General features: G+C 43.5%; 2 protein-coding genes across 2 annotated transcripts in view; both read left to right on the top strand.

Moving 5' to 3' along the window:
* Positions 1-15,000, top strand: part of LOC135202055 (uncharacterized) — a 159,201-nt gene that overhangs the window by 73,435 nt on the left and 70,766 nt on the right. The gene's annotated exons all lie outside the window — the stretch shown is intronic.
* On the top strand, positions 5,049-7,982 carry LOC135202123 (paramyosin-like). Its single transcript, XM_064231373.1, has one exon. It carries the CDS (start codon positions 5,049-5,051, stop codon positions 7,980-7,982), a length of 2,934 nt encoding a protein of 977 aa, XP_064087443.1.

The following is a 15,000-nucleotide window of genomic DNA, read 5'->3' on the forward strand; positions in this document are numbered from 1 at the left end:
TAGTCAAAGTAAAGAAGAAAGGGAAAAAAAAAGGTTGAGAAATTAATTAATAGTAGCAAATTCGACTTGCCTGAAATTGAGATAAAATTTGAATCCAGTGGAAATAGTAAGGGATAAACTGAGGTAGTCATAAAAATATAAGGTCAGCAAAGAATTGAATCGGTTATATTTTTCTCACTTAAGTTCGAACTCGGAGGTAGACTGTAGAATCACCGACGTTCAGAGTAATAATATCTAGGTAATAAGCCTGTTAGATTGTTCATTCTAAGCCAGGAAGAATTTCATTAAAAGAGAAGGGCTGTGTAGCAACGAATAAACAGTTAGCTTTGCCCATTTGTTAATAGTTTATCCAATCAGGAATAGACAAGGGGTCAACATTGACGCACCTAGAGAGCAGTTAGTAATTTAGGAAAAAAAAGAGGGTCCGTAAGATTTCTAGAATATCAATGTGCAAGTTAATTAGAAGAACCTAGACTCGATGAGATTTCCTTGATGGAAGGTATTCTGAAGAAGGATAAGACAGATGTAAGATATCCAGGATGTAATACGAGTTCATAACAGATCAATAACTTCCTTAGAATCAGATCAAGACACTTAAGAAATTAGAAGGGGAGTTAAACTTAAACCTGGAGAAGGTACGTGGAAACGACGTGCAGTAAACCCAATTTTTGAAGGGAAGGAAATTCTCACGCTTACTGAAAGGACGCAAGTAAACGGAATACATTATTCTTCTAGTTTACATGAAGGCCTAGCAGAAGTATACACCATACCTATTCGAGTCGTAGAAGGGGAAACGGTAGCAGCAATCAGTAAGAAAACGAAAATTTGGCTCATAAAACTGAGAAGGGCTAAGTTGGAATCTCATTTAAGGGATATAAGGGAAACTCTTGCCAGAAGGGAAATTGTAGACTTAGCACGAATGTAGATATAGTCGCGACACATGAGGAGATACAAGCGAAATAACGCACAAAATGATCATTCCACTAAACAGAAAGCTAATCTACACATCAGCCTACAGAGTAAAACATTCCCAGAAGGAGATCTTTGAAAGGGAAGTACAAGGAATGGATAGACAAGGAATAATAGAACCATCAAAATCCCCGCAGTCTTTTTCACTATTACTAGTATTCAGCATGCACATTTGGAATTTTACTACAGTGAATCCGTCATCATTCAATAACACGGTCAATAGCCTTTAACATGATCGGATTAAGCACTTGTAATCAAATAACATCCGGTATGAACGCTTACATAAGCTAACACAAATGTACAATGCACGTGAGGTAAAGAGACTGTTAGGCTTTCAGCTTGCGGATGTGACCACTTTTAAACGAAGGGTTAATCGGGAAATGCGTGAAAGCTTAGATGATGGGATCGAGGTTTCTACATCAGTCCAGGTTTCAAGAGGTTTCTGTAGAACCCGAGCAATAAGCAGAGTTTGCATAGTATGCATCTGCAGAGCAGGTCGTGTGGACCTTGTCACTGAGTGGTCTCTTGTGTTAATGGAAAGTGTTGGCGTGGGGTCGGAGGTTGGGGAGCTTCTTGTCTGCATATACCTTCAAAAAACACTTGGCAGGTCCTTGCTTTAATGAATGCACTATTGACGTTGGTTGAATTTAGACACTGTCACTTCTCGCCTTAATGCACGAAACACTCCTGTGGGATTTGGTAAATGCTTGGCATTATTACGATGACTGAACGAACTAAGGCACCTTAATCTATGTCAGTCTTCTAGTAGCTTTGTAGTTATTGTTCGAGCTATTGCCCCTGAATCTTCTCTGATTTTTTATACCGATTTCTTCACTGCAGCTAGATCTTGCTTATTACGTCGTACAATTTAAACTGTACTAAATAATGTTATATAAAATCTAAAGTATAACATTCCTTAATGTAACTTCATTATAATTCTGGACAATAGATCTCTCTCTCTCTCTCTCTCTCTCTCTCTCTCTCTCTCTCTCTCTCTCTCTCTCTAATGAATAACAAAAATGGTGCTTGAAGAGGTAATTTTTCTTACTTCATTTCAGCTGACGTTTCTCTTCTAGGCGCAGTAGTATTCATATTTTTTTTATTTAACAATCGAGAATATTTTAAAAGGATAACATATTTATCGCTGCTTTCATAGTTACCCGAACTCTAACAAGTCTGTGACTATTAATTGTTTTATTTGTGACTATTAATTGTTTTATTTTGCGGGTACTGTTAGGAAGTACGTATGACACTCACATAACAATCTTTAAACAAAACGACCTTAAACTTCACGAAAATGACTTGAAGCAAGCAACAATGAAGCTGCCACTGCCCCATTCATCCCGTAACTGCAGAGTCAGGGACTAAATCAAATTAACAGACCTTCTTATGACCCACAGTCGCTCTATACACTTGAAAAACTAATACCATTTGCATTGCTGAAATTTGAAAAGGCAATTGAGCCACCAACCAGGTATTGCCCAAGGTAAACTCATGCTAAAGAATAGACGACCGCACGAAGATATCGTTTATTAATATAATTTGTCGACGACACAATATGGAAATGGGGGTGTATAATACTTTGATTCCTTATGGGCTAGTACTAAATACGGCGTCCCAAGGAGCTTCCGCCATGTTTAGCACTAGCACCTCGGAGCTTTGACAAAGGTGAAGACATACCGGGTTAATACCCAGTAACCAAAGACCTAAATCTCCCAGACATTCCGGGAGTAAAACGAACCAAGATTTTTCTTTTGCCAAAAGTATCCATTCGCCAGCTTTGCCCATTTAATTGAAGGAATTGCTTATGAAGGAATCGCTCTATGCAGTTCCCGCGTGTCTTAAAAATAAACAAAACATACCATAATTTTGCGTGGATTCTGAGATATGAAATTGTGTACACCGCGTAAAGTAAATATTATAATGCAATTTAATTTAGTGATTCGTCTTACAAAATAAACACAAACACAAACAGATTAACTTAGTATCACTTCCCTTATTTTCATCATAGGAGAGAGGGAGAGATGGGGGGGGGTGGGGGGGGAGGTTGGTTGTCGAGTGAAATGAAGAGCATCCTTTGAAGTGGCTGCCAATGTGGGGGAGCATCAACCGTCAACACCAATGCGTGAATTTATGAATATTTTAAAATACTTGGTAAAACATAACAAAAAGTGACTGATTGTGTATATTAAGATGAAAATAAATGACACCTCCCTTCCCTAAAGGAGGGCAGGCATAACGATTCCTTCTTACATTTTAACATTGGCTTCTGAAAAACACTACTTTTATCTCCCTGACTTTTGCCTTCGTGAAATAAATGTTATTTTTTCATTTGCTCATCTTTCATTTCATCCCTTAATAATGATGGGGGGGGTGGGGGGGGGGGGGGGGGGGGGGGGGGGTAAGGGTAATCAGATAAGTTGATTTCAGGTAAAAAAATAAAACTATTTTTTTTATAGCTTCAAAAATAAGGGTCCTTAAACATTGAAGGAGCACTGTGGAACTTAAGAGTATTTATTGATAATAAATTATCGATGAAACTAATTATGTACTATGTATATAACGTTGCCTCGAAAAGTATTTGGTTACACATTGCAGTTTTCAGAGTATCTTTGTTTAAATATCTTCTAATAAATGCAATATTTATAATACTTAGTGACAGGTTTCTACAATATTTATATGGGGTGTCATCGACAATTTATTATCAATAAATACTCTTAAGTTCCACAGTGCTGCTAAAATGTTTATTTTTGAAAGTAAATTTTTTTTTTCACCTGAAATCAACTTAATGATGGCCCTTACCACACTTCCCATCATTATTAAGTAATGAAATGAAAGATGAGCAAATGAAAATGGCATTTATTTTACGAAGGCAATCAAGCTACATATTAAGAACATTGCAAGACGTACAAAATAAAGCCGCCAGATTAACAAAAGGATGACGTTACCGTGACAGAATAACCCCAGCCCTAATTGAGCTACATTGGCTCCCTGTAAGAGCAAGAATGGAATACAAAATATTTGTTAGTCTTGAAAGCACTAAAATACGGTGAACCAACATATCTGAGAAACTGCTTAAGCTTCTTTAGGTCTGAAATGAATATTATGATCAGAAATAGCTACAAGTGAAACATTTAGTCGATGTGAAGCAAGAACAGGTTGTATAGGTCAGGTGAGAGAGCATCTGAATATTGCGCATCAAGAGTAAACAAGAAAATACCGCCTGAAATTCATACAAGAAGAAAACAAATTAAAAAAGAACATTTTTTCTTTATCTATTTATTTAAATCATAGTTTATTTACAAACATCGCAATTTTCATTTGTACAATTTTTTACAGTAAGTTTTGTTATATAGATAGAAATTCGACTTCAATTCAAGTTTAAAGGACTTCTTTCATAAATCCATGTTACAGTTGATTTTACTTTCTTACCATAAATGGATTTTAGGAGTCATTAACAATTAAGTTATTTTACCTTTGAGAAAACTAGAGGTTTCTATTTCATTGAAGTTTTTAACTCTACTTATGCATATACAATAAAGATAGTTACACACCAGCAAGATTACTGTGTTATTATCTTTGTTTATTACATCATCAAAGTCAAACATTAAAAGTTTTAGCCAATCACTGTTCATGATAGAGCGCATTCATGAACTTTAAAAGAACAAGACTACTATTCTGCAGGAGCTACGATACTAACGACAAAAAGCTAAGAGATAATTATAAAAGATATAAAAAAATAACTTATTTTGAAAATGTACAAGGGCCCGTCAGCGAAGCAGATAGAGGCGATTCCCCGATGCATTTAACGTTACATGTCAGTCCTTACAGCAGCCAGCAAGTCCCCAAGATTCCGGATTCCGGTAGCGAATCTCCGAGACCCGCAGAAGGAAGGAAGGAAGCGTCTGAGGAAGTAACGTTGCATTTCAGTCCTTACACCAGAATGTCCAAAGGACGAAATCTCCGGGACCCGCGGAAGGAAGGAAGGAATCGTCTGAGGAAGTCTTCGAAAAAACGAACAGCTGACCTTTTTAAAACCTAACATTTGTGAAAGGTGTGAGGTAAAGCATGTAAACAAAATGACTAACTTTGTTACACCTATTATGTTTAATATTGGCGTCCGATTCGGCGACTTGTGTGCACTGGCGCTGTTCGCAGTGTTATTGCTTTTTACAATCTATACTGGATGCGAGTCCTTTATCTTCAGTCGAAGGAGGAACAGCGTCAATCACCTGGCTGAAATGAGAGAGTCTTACAAGAAGGAAATCGAGAACGTCAGAGCTCACCAGAAGGATAAAATTGACGTTCTCGAATACGAAAACGACCGATTAAAGAAAGTGATCCTGGCTCAGAATGAAGCGATGAATCAACGCAACAGCGAGATCGAGTCGCTGATTCATCTCGTCAAAGGAATACCATTATTACCAACCAATGGCGCGGATGCAGGAGACCAAAAGGCGAACGCCATTCGGGAGGAAGGAGACAGTCCGAAGAAATGTGATGCTGGACTCGAGCGTCTCCGTGACTTGATTCTCGAGATGAGCTACGAGATGGAGGGACTCCGAATGGATCTGCAGAGAGTCAATGACGATTTCAACGAAACGTTGGATTTCGCGATTACGAGTGCGTACCAGATTGATGAAAAGGTGGAGGAAATGAGCGAGATGATTGGAGAACTTTCCCGGCGAGAGAAGTCGATTGAAGAGATGGCCAAGGAAATCCAAAGGAAGGATGAGAGACACCAAGACATGGAGACCCGGCTCGCGACGGCTAATGAGAAGATAGTTTTGTTGCAACGCGAGCTCTTGAATGAACAAAATAAAACGGAGCTGTTGGAAATTGGGGTAACAGAGAAGGATAACAGGATCGAATCTCTGATATGCGAGGTGCACAGGCTTGTGGAAGGAGAGGCACAGACTTCAGGGGAAGTGAAAGGATTGCGAGGGGAAATGGCTTCTGCAAATGCCAAGATAGACAGACTTCAGGAGGACAACTGCCTGAAGGAGAAACGCCTCTCAGAGGCAGAAAGACGGCTGGAACACCTGGCTAATAAGTTCGAGGAGAGGAGTGCAGCAGCAGCGGCAGAAGAGAAGGTGAAGGTGGAGGGACAGGAAGAGAGGCATTCGCAACTGTGTGAAGAAATAGAGAATTTGAAACGACAAATGTATGAGGAGCTCAATCATCCAAAGAGATGCATGAAAGAGGCCTCTGAGGAAAAGCTAGGAATCAGTGCCATGCTCCACCAAAGTCTCCTCAGAACGGAATTCGTAATCGAGTTAGGAAGACTCAAGGAACAACTGAGCGAGGGAAAGGATAGACGAATTCAATTCACAGAGAAGCTGTACCTTAGGACGAAGTCGAAAACCCCAGGACACGTAGAAACGCTGGTGAACGAAGACCTGAGACATCTGACGAGCTCTGAAGAAATAGATGGTTTAAGTAGAACCATAGAAGGCCTCCATGGCAAAGACTCAGTAGAGGTTCTAGGGTCAAAGGACTGGCATATGCAGAGTTTAAGTGAAGCGATTGATCACCTCGTGAAACTGCTGAGCCAAGAGGAAGAAAACAAAGACAGGGCAGCTGCGGTGGAAATGGTTGCCGACCTACGAGAACAAAAGAGGCTCCTGGGCTTCACGAAGGATGACATGACTATGAAAGCACATATTGATACTCACATTCATGTCCTCAATAGAGCGCGAGGAAAAGATATCCAAACCCAGATGGATAAGATTCTCGATTGTGAGTGTCAATCAAAACCTGGCACTGAGGACATCAATATTCTGGAGAACAACGTCCTACCAGGTACCCAAGAGGAAAACAAAGACAGGGCAGCTGCGGTGGAAATGGTCGCCAACCTTCGAAAACAAAAGAGGCTCCTGGGTTTCACGAAGGAAGACATGACTATAAAAGCACATATTGATACTCACATCCATGTCCTCAGTAGAGCGCGAGGAAAGGATATCCATACCCAGATGGATAAGATTCTCAATTGTGTGTGTCAATCAACACTTGGCACTGAGGACATCAATATTCTGGAGAACAATGTCCTACCAGCTACCCAGGATGAAGAAGTCCTCCTTGATCCAAAATACACAACAGAAGAGCTTATTTCCTCTCAGGAGGAGGTTACACCTACCAAAGAAGAAACCTCCAGTATTTCAAAGATTATAATTTCAGAGGGATTCGTGCTTGTTTCCACTACTCAGGCTGGCCCAGTTGTTCCAGAAGAGTCCTGTCCCACTCCTCAGGCCGCCCCAATTGTTTCAGAAGACCTCTGTCTCACTCCCCAGGCTGCCCCAATTGTTCTAGAAGAGCTACTCGTGAGGAAAGAAAGGGATGCCTTCCATGTAGAGGGAGCAGCTTTCAGGGGGGATGAACAAGCACTCCATAATGACAGAGAGGCCCTTAATATGGAGAGGTTGGCCCATATTAAGGAGAAAGAAGCCTTTGCGGCAGAAAGAGAAGCCTTCTACAGACACAAAGAAGAATTTGATGAGGACAAGGATGCCTTCCTAAGAGAGGTGGCAAATTTCTACAGGGAAAAGGAAGAATTAGAGCAGCTCACTACAAAAATAGAAAATGCGGCAAAATTATACAAAGATAAACAGGAAACATTAGACAGAATAGAACGGGAACTCGTTCAGAAAACGATATGCTTCGAAGAAATGAAAGCAGACTTTCTTCAAGAGAAAGTAGAATTTCAAAACGAAAAAGAAGTTATTTTAGAAAGAGAACAGGAAACCATTCAATGTATAGAGAAGTTAGAAAACATCATGAGGGAAGTGCAGGGAGGGAAGCATTTGAGTTGGAGTATGACAAACAAGAGGGAAGTCCAGATGCAAAAGAAGATTGACGAACTTGAAAAGACCATTCAACAAAAACACAAATTATTGATGAAAAGTGAGATAATAAAATGTGACCTTTTGCAGGTACTTTTCAATACAGGCTTAGTTAACGAAAACACCGTACAACAATTGTTGAATGATATGAAAGATCTATTCCCAATACAATAAACAGAATGCTTGGACCTGCACCCAAGCAGCTAAAGACTGACGAACGGATGGCGGTTGGGGGGCTGCTGACTGTTCTTTGGCCATAATAGACATGGATTCGATGGAAAGCGAGACTTGGCATGGATCATTAAAAGCTGAAGGCTAGCGAACAGCCAGCAGTTGGGGGGCTGCTGGTTGTTCTTTGGCCCTAGAGGGAAAGGATTGGAAGAAAAGCGAGACTTGGCCTGGATCATCTGAAGCAGAAGGGTGGCGAACGGCCAGCAGTTGGGGGGCTGCTGGTTGTTCTTAAACCCTAGAAGACATGGATTGGAAGAAAAGCAAGACTTGGCCTGGATCATCTGAAGCAGAAAGGTGGCGAACGGCCAGCAGTTGGGGGGCTGCTGGTTGTTCTTAAACCCTAGAAGACATGGATTGGAAGAAAAGCGAGACTTGGCCTAGATCGTCTGAAGCAGAAGGGTGGCGAACAGCCAGCAGTTGGGGGGCTGCTGGTTGTTCTAAAACCCTAGAAGACATGGATTGGAAGAAAAGCGAGACTTGGCCTGGATCATCTGAAGCAGAAGGGTGGCGAACAGCCAGCAGTTGGGGGGCTGCTGGTTTTTCTTAAGCCCTAGAAGACATGGATAGGAAGAAAAGCAAGACTTGGCCTGGATCATCTGAAGCAGAAGGGTGGCGAACAGCCAGCAGTTGGGGGGCTGCTGGTTTTTCTTAAGCCCTAGAAGACATGGATAGGAAGAAAAGCAAGACTTGGCCTGGATCATCTGAAGCAGAAGGATGTCGAACAGCCAGCGTTGGGGGCTGCTGGTTTTTCTTAAGCCCTAGAAGACATGGATAGGAAGAAAAGCAAGACTTGGCCTGGATCATCTGAAGCAGCGAACGGGTGGCGAACAGCCAGCAGTTGCTGTGGTTGTTCTCAAACCCTAGAAGACATGGATTGGAAGAAAAGCAAGACTTGGCCTGGATCATCTGAAGCAGAAGGGTGGCGAACAGCCAGCAGTTGGGGGGCTGCTGGTTGTTCTTAAACCCTAGAAGACATAGATTGGAAGAAAAGCGAGACTTGGCTTGGATCATCTGAAGCAGAAGGGTGGCAAACAGCCAGCAGTTGGGGGGCTGCTGGTTGTTCTTAAACCCTAGAAGACATGGATTGGAAGAAAAGTGAGACTTGGCTTGGATCATCTGAAGCAGAAGGGTGGCAAACAGCCAGCAGTTGGGGGGCTGCTGGTTGTTCTTAAACCCTAGAAGACATAGATTGGAAGAAAAGCGAGACTTGGCCTGGATCATCTGAAGCAGAAGGGTGGCGAACAGCCAGCAGTTGGGGGGATGCTGGTTGTTCTTAAACCCTGGAAGACATGGATAGGAAGAAAAGCGAGACTTGGCCTGGATCATCTGAAGCAGAAGGGTGGCAAACAGCCAGCAGTTGGGGGGCTGCTGGTTGTTCTTAAACCCTAGAAGACACGGATTGGAAGAAAAGCAAGACTTGGCCTGGATCATCTGAAGCAGAAGGGTGGCGAACGGCCAGCAGTTGGGGGGCTGCTGGTTTTTCTTAAGCCCTAGAAGACATGGATAGGAAGAAAAGCAAGTCTTGACCTGGATCATCTGAAGCAGAAGGGTGGTGAACGACCAGCAGTTGGGGGGCTCCTGGTTTTTCTTAAGCCCTAGAAGACATGGATAGGAAGAAAAGAAAGACCTGGCATGATGGCATCTGAAAAAGCAGGGAAGGGGGTTGGCGAACAGCCAGCCGCAATTGGGGGAAGGGGCTGCTGGTGTCTTCTTAAACCATAGAAGACATGGATTGGAAGAAAAGCGAGACTGGCCTGGATCCTGTAAGCTTGGGAAGAAGGGTGGAGCGACGGCCAGCAGTGGGGGGCTGCTGGTTGTTCTTAAACCTAGAAGACATGGAATTGGAACAAGAAGGGAGAATTGGCCTGGATCATCTGAACGCGAAGGGTGTTGTGAACCGGCCAGCAGTTCTGGGGGGGCTGCTGGTTGTTCTTAAACCCAAAGACATGGATTGGAAGAAAGAAAAGCGAGATTCGGCCTGGATTCATCTGGAAGCAAAAGAAGGGTACGTGAACAGCCAGCAGTTGGGGGGTGCCTGGTTTTTCTTAAGCCTAGAAGACATCGATGGAAGAAAGCAAGAACTGGGCCTGGATCATCTGAAGCAGAAGGGTGGCGAACAAGGCCAGCAGTTGGGGGGGCTGGCTGTTGTTCTTACAAATAAACCTAGAAGACATGGATTGGAAGAAAAGCGAAGACTTGGCCTGGATCCATCTTGAAGCAGAAGGGTGGAAGGGTCAACGGCAAACCAAAGCCAGCAGTTGGGGGGCTGCTGGTTTTTGTTCTTAAGCCCTAGAAGGACATTAGGATTGGAAGAAAAGCGTGAAGAGACTTGGCCATTGGCCGGATCATCTGAAGCAGAAGGGTAGGCGGAAACAGCCAAGCAGTTGGGGGGGCCTGCTGGTTTTGTTCTTAAACCCTAGAAGACCCATGGATTGGAAGAAAAGCGAGACTTTTGGCTGAAAATCATATGAAGCAGAAGGGTTGGAAGAAAACAGCCAGCAGTTGGGGGGTGCTGGTTTTCTTAAACCCTTAGGGAGACCATGGATGGAAGAAAGCGAGACTTGGCCGGATCATTTGAAGCAGAAAAGGGTAGCGAACAGCCAGCAGTTGGGGGGCGGGGCTGTGGGTTTTTCTTGAGCCCTAGCGAAATGGATTTTTGGAAAGAAAACTTAAGACCCTTGTCATTGGCAATGGATCAGTTGAAGCAAGAAGGGTTAGGAACGAAAACAGCAGCAGTTGGGGGCTGCTGGTTTTCTTAAGCCCTTTAGAAGACATAGGATTGAAGAAAAGGAGACTTAGCTGGATCATCTGAAGGCAGAAGGGGTTGGGCGAAACGACCAGCAGTTGGGGGCTGCTGGTGGTTGTCTTAACCCTAGAAGACATTGGCTTGGGAGAAAAGCTGAGACTTAGCCTGGCATCATCGAAGCAGAAGGGTGGCGAACAGCCAGCAGTTGGGGGGTTGCTGGTGTTTTCTTAAACCCTAGAAGACATGGCTTGGAAGGAAAAAAAGCAAGGACTTGGCCTGGTCATCCTGAAGCAGAAGGGTGGCGAACGGCAGCAGTTGGGGGGCATGCTGGTTGTTTCTTAACCCTAGAAGCATGGATTGGAAGAAAAGCAAGACTTGGCATGGATCATCTGCAGCAGAAAGGTGGCGAACGGCAGCAGTTGGGGGGCTGCTTGTTGTTCTTAAGCCCTAGAAGAGATGGATTGGAAGAAAAGCTAGACTTGGCCTGGATATCTGAAGCAGAAGGGTGGCGAACGGCCAGCATATTGGGGGGCTGCTGGTGTTCTTAAAACCTAAAAGACAGGGATTGGAAGAAAAGCGAGACTTGGGCCATGGATCAATCTGAAGCAGAAACGGTGGCGAAAACGGCAGCCAGTTGGGGGGCTGTGGTGTTCTTAAGCCCTTAGGGAAGACATGGGATTGGAAGAAAAGCGGACTTGGCCTGGATTTTTATCTTGAAGCCCAGAAGGGTGTGCGACCGGCCAAGCAATTGGGGCGGCTGGAGGTTGTTCTTAAACCCTTAAAAGGAACATATGGAAATTGGAGAAAGCGAGACTTGGGCCTGCGATCCATCTGGAAGGCAGAAGGGTTGGGTGGCGGAACGGACCAGCAAGTTGGGGGCGCTGGGGTTTTCTTAAGCCCTAGGAAGACGTTTTTGGATAGGAAGAAAAGAAAGACTTGGCCTGCAATCATTGAAGCAAGAAGGGTGGCGAATGGCCAGCAGTTGGGGGGCTGATGGTTTTTTAAGCCCTGAAAAGACATGGATAGGAAGAAAAGCGAGATTGGCCTGGATCATCTGAAGCATGAAGGGTGGTGGCAAATGGCCAGCAGTTTGGGGGCTGCTGGTTTTTGTTCTTAAAAACACCTAGAAGACATAGATTGAAGAAAAGCGAGACTTGGCCTGGATCATCTGAACCAGAAGGGTGGTGAACGACCAGCAGTTGGGGGGCTGCTGGTTGTTCTTAAGCCCTAGAAGACATGGATTGGAAGGAAAGCACGACTTGGCCTGGATCATCTATAGCAGAAGGGTGGCAAACGGCAAGCAGTTTGGGGGCTGCTGGTTGTTCTTAAGCCCTAGAAGACATGGATTGGAAGAAAAGCGAGACTTGGCCTGGATCACCTGCAGAATGATGGCGAATGACCAGCATTTGGGGGCCTCCTGGTTGTTCATTTGCGCTAGAGGACTAGGATTGGAAGAAAAAGCAACACTTGGCCTGGATCACTAGCAGAAGGATGGCGAATGACCAGCAGTTGGGGGGCTGCTGGTTGTTCATTTGCGCTAGAGGACTAGGATTGGAAGAAAAGCAACACTTGGCCTGGATCACTAGCAGAAGGATGGCGAATGACCAGCAGTTGGGGGGCTGCTGGTTGTTCATTTGCGCTAGAGGACTAGGATTGGAAGAAAAGCAGCTCTTGGCCCGGATTACTAGCAGAAGGATGACGAATGACCGGTAGTTGGGGGCCTGCTGGTTGTTCATTTGCGCTAGAGGACTAGGATTGGAAGAAAAGCAACACGTGGCCTGGATCACTAGCAGAAGGATGGCGAATGACCAGCAGTTGGGGGCCTGCTGGTTGTTCATTTGCGCTAGAGGACTAGCAGAAGGATGGCGAATGACCAGAAGTTGGGGGGCTGCTGGTTGTACCGATTTGGCGTAGAGGACAGGAGTTGGAAGAAAAGACACTTGGCTGCATCACTAGCAGAAGGATGGCGAATGACCAGAAGTTGGGGGCCTGCTGGTTGTTCATTTGCGCTAGAGGACTAGCAGAAAGGATGGCCGAATGACTAGAAGTGGGGGGCTGACCGGTTGTCATTTGCGCTAGAGGACTAGGATTGGAAGAAAGCAACACTTGGCCTGGATCACTAGCAGAAGGATGGCGAATGACCAGCAGTTGGGGGGCTGCTGGTTGTTCATTTGCGCTAGAGGACTAGGATTGGAAGAAAAGCAACACTTGGCCTGGATCACTAGCAGAAGGAGGGCGAATGACCAGCAGATTGGGGGCTGCTGGTTGTTCATTTGCGTTAGAGGACTAGGATTGGAAGAAAAGCAGCTCTTGGCCCGGATTACTAGCAGAAGGATGACGAATGACCGGTAGTTGGGGGGCTGCTGGTTGTTCATTTGCGCTAGAGGACTAGGATTGGAAGAAAAGCAGCTCTTGGCCCGGATTACTAGCAGAAGGATGACGAATGACCAGCAGTTGGGGGGCTGCTGGTTGTTCATTTGCGCTAGAGGACTAGGATTGGAAGAAAAGCAGCTCTTGGCCCGGATTACTAGCAGAAGGATGACGAATGACCAGCAGTTGGGGGGCTGCTGGTTGTTCATTTGCGCTAGAGGACTAGGATTGGAAGAAAAGCCACACTTGGCCTGGATCACTAGCAGAAGGAGGGCGAATGACCAGCAATTGGGGGGCTGCTGGTTGTTCATTTGCGCTAGAGGACTAGCAGAAGGATGGCGAATGACCAGAAGTTGGGGGGCTGCTGGTTGTTCATTTGCGCTAGAGGACTAGGATTGGAAGAAAAGAAAACATTGGCCGGATCATAGCAGAAGGATGCAATGACCAGCAGTTGGCTGTGGTGTTCATTCGCGTAGAGGACTAGGATTGGAGAAAAGAAACACTTGGCCTGGATCACTAGCAGAAGGATGGCGAATGACCAGCAGTTGGGGGGCTGCTGGTTGTTCATTTGCGCTAGAGGACTAGGATTGGAAGAAAAGAAACACTTGGCCTGGATCACTAGCAGAAGGATGGTGATTGACCAGCAGTTGGGGGGCTGCTGGTTGTTCATTTGTGCCAGATGACTAGGATTAAAAGAAAAGCAAGACTTTGCCTGGATCACCAGCAAAAGGATGTTGAACAGTCAGCATTTGGGGGGCTGCTGGTTGCTCATTTGCGGTAGAGGACTAGGATTAGAAGAAAAGCGAGACTTGGTCTGGATTACTAGTAGAAGGATGGCGAATGGCCAGCAGTTAGGTGGCTCCTGGTTGTTCATTTGTGATAGAGGTCTTGGATTAAGAGAAAAGTGAGATTTGGCCTGGATCATTAGAAGCTGAAGGATGGCGAACGGCCAGCAGTTGGGGTGCTTCTGGTTATACATTTGTGCTAGAGGACTTGTAATCAAATATGTATTATATATATATATATATATATATATATCTTATATATATATATATATATATATATATATATATATATATATATATATATATAGAAATATATATATATATTTTATATATATATATATATATATATATATATATTATATATATATATATATATATAATATATATAAAATATATATATATTATATAATATATTACTATATATATATATATATATATGTATATATATATATATATTATTATATATATCTCTATATATATATATATATATATGTAGATGTATATAATACCTATATATAATATATAAATTATGTATATATATATATATATATATATATATATATCTTATATATATATATATATAAACATATATATTAAAAGGCACTTGTAATAATCTATAACGTTAAATAGTGGGGTTGATAACCGTACCTCTTGCCAGTTGTACACAGATGTAAAACGCTGGATTCTTCAAAGATGCTGAAATAAAAAAACAAACAGGAAAGCTTACCTGTGCCTAATTGGGGTCACGACGCATTTTAAAGATCATGAGTTCCAAGTATGTAACGTGCATACATCTGTGCGTCATTTGGTGAGTGTGAGTGCATTATGCGTATCACAGAACATGACATATAAACTCAGGTATGTGAATTGGCAGAGGAATTGGAATGCCAAGTGTCAAAGGAAACAATAAGTGCTTTTGGAGTAGTACGGGCGATGCAGGACCATCGGCCAACATAACGTAGAGTGAAGATCTTTGAAAAAGTTAATATTTATAGTGACGAAATTCAGCTTCTAGAGAAAGGGAAGTGAGGTGCAGCACACATTCTTTGTTGACGAACTT

The sequence above is a fragment of the Macrobrachium nipponense genome, chromosome 30, assembly GCF_015104395.2.
Source record: "Macrobrachium nipponense isolate FS-2020 chromosome 30, ASM1510439v2, whole genome shotgun sequence".
Classification (NCBI taxonomy): domain Eukaryota; kingdom Metazoa; phylum Arthropoda; class Malacostraca; order Decapoda; family Palaemonidae; genus Macrobrachium; species Macrobrachium nipponense.

Excerpts from the sequence above, each read along its gene's own strand:
- LOC135202123 (XM_064231373.1), top strand. The coding sequence starts at position 5,049 with ATGACTAACTTTGTTACACCTATTATGTTTAATATTGGCGTCCGATTC.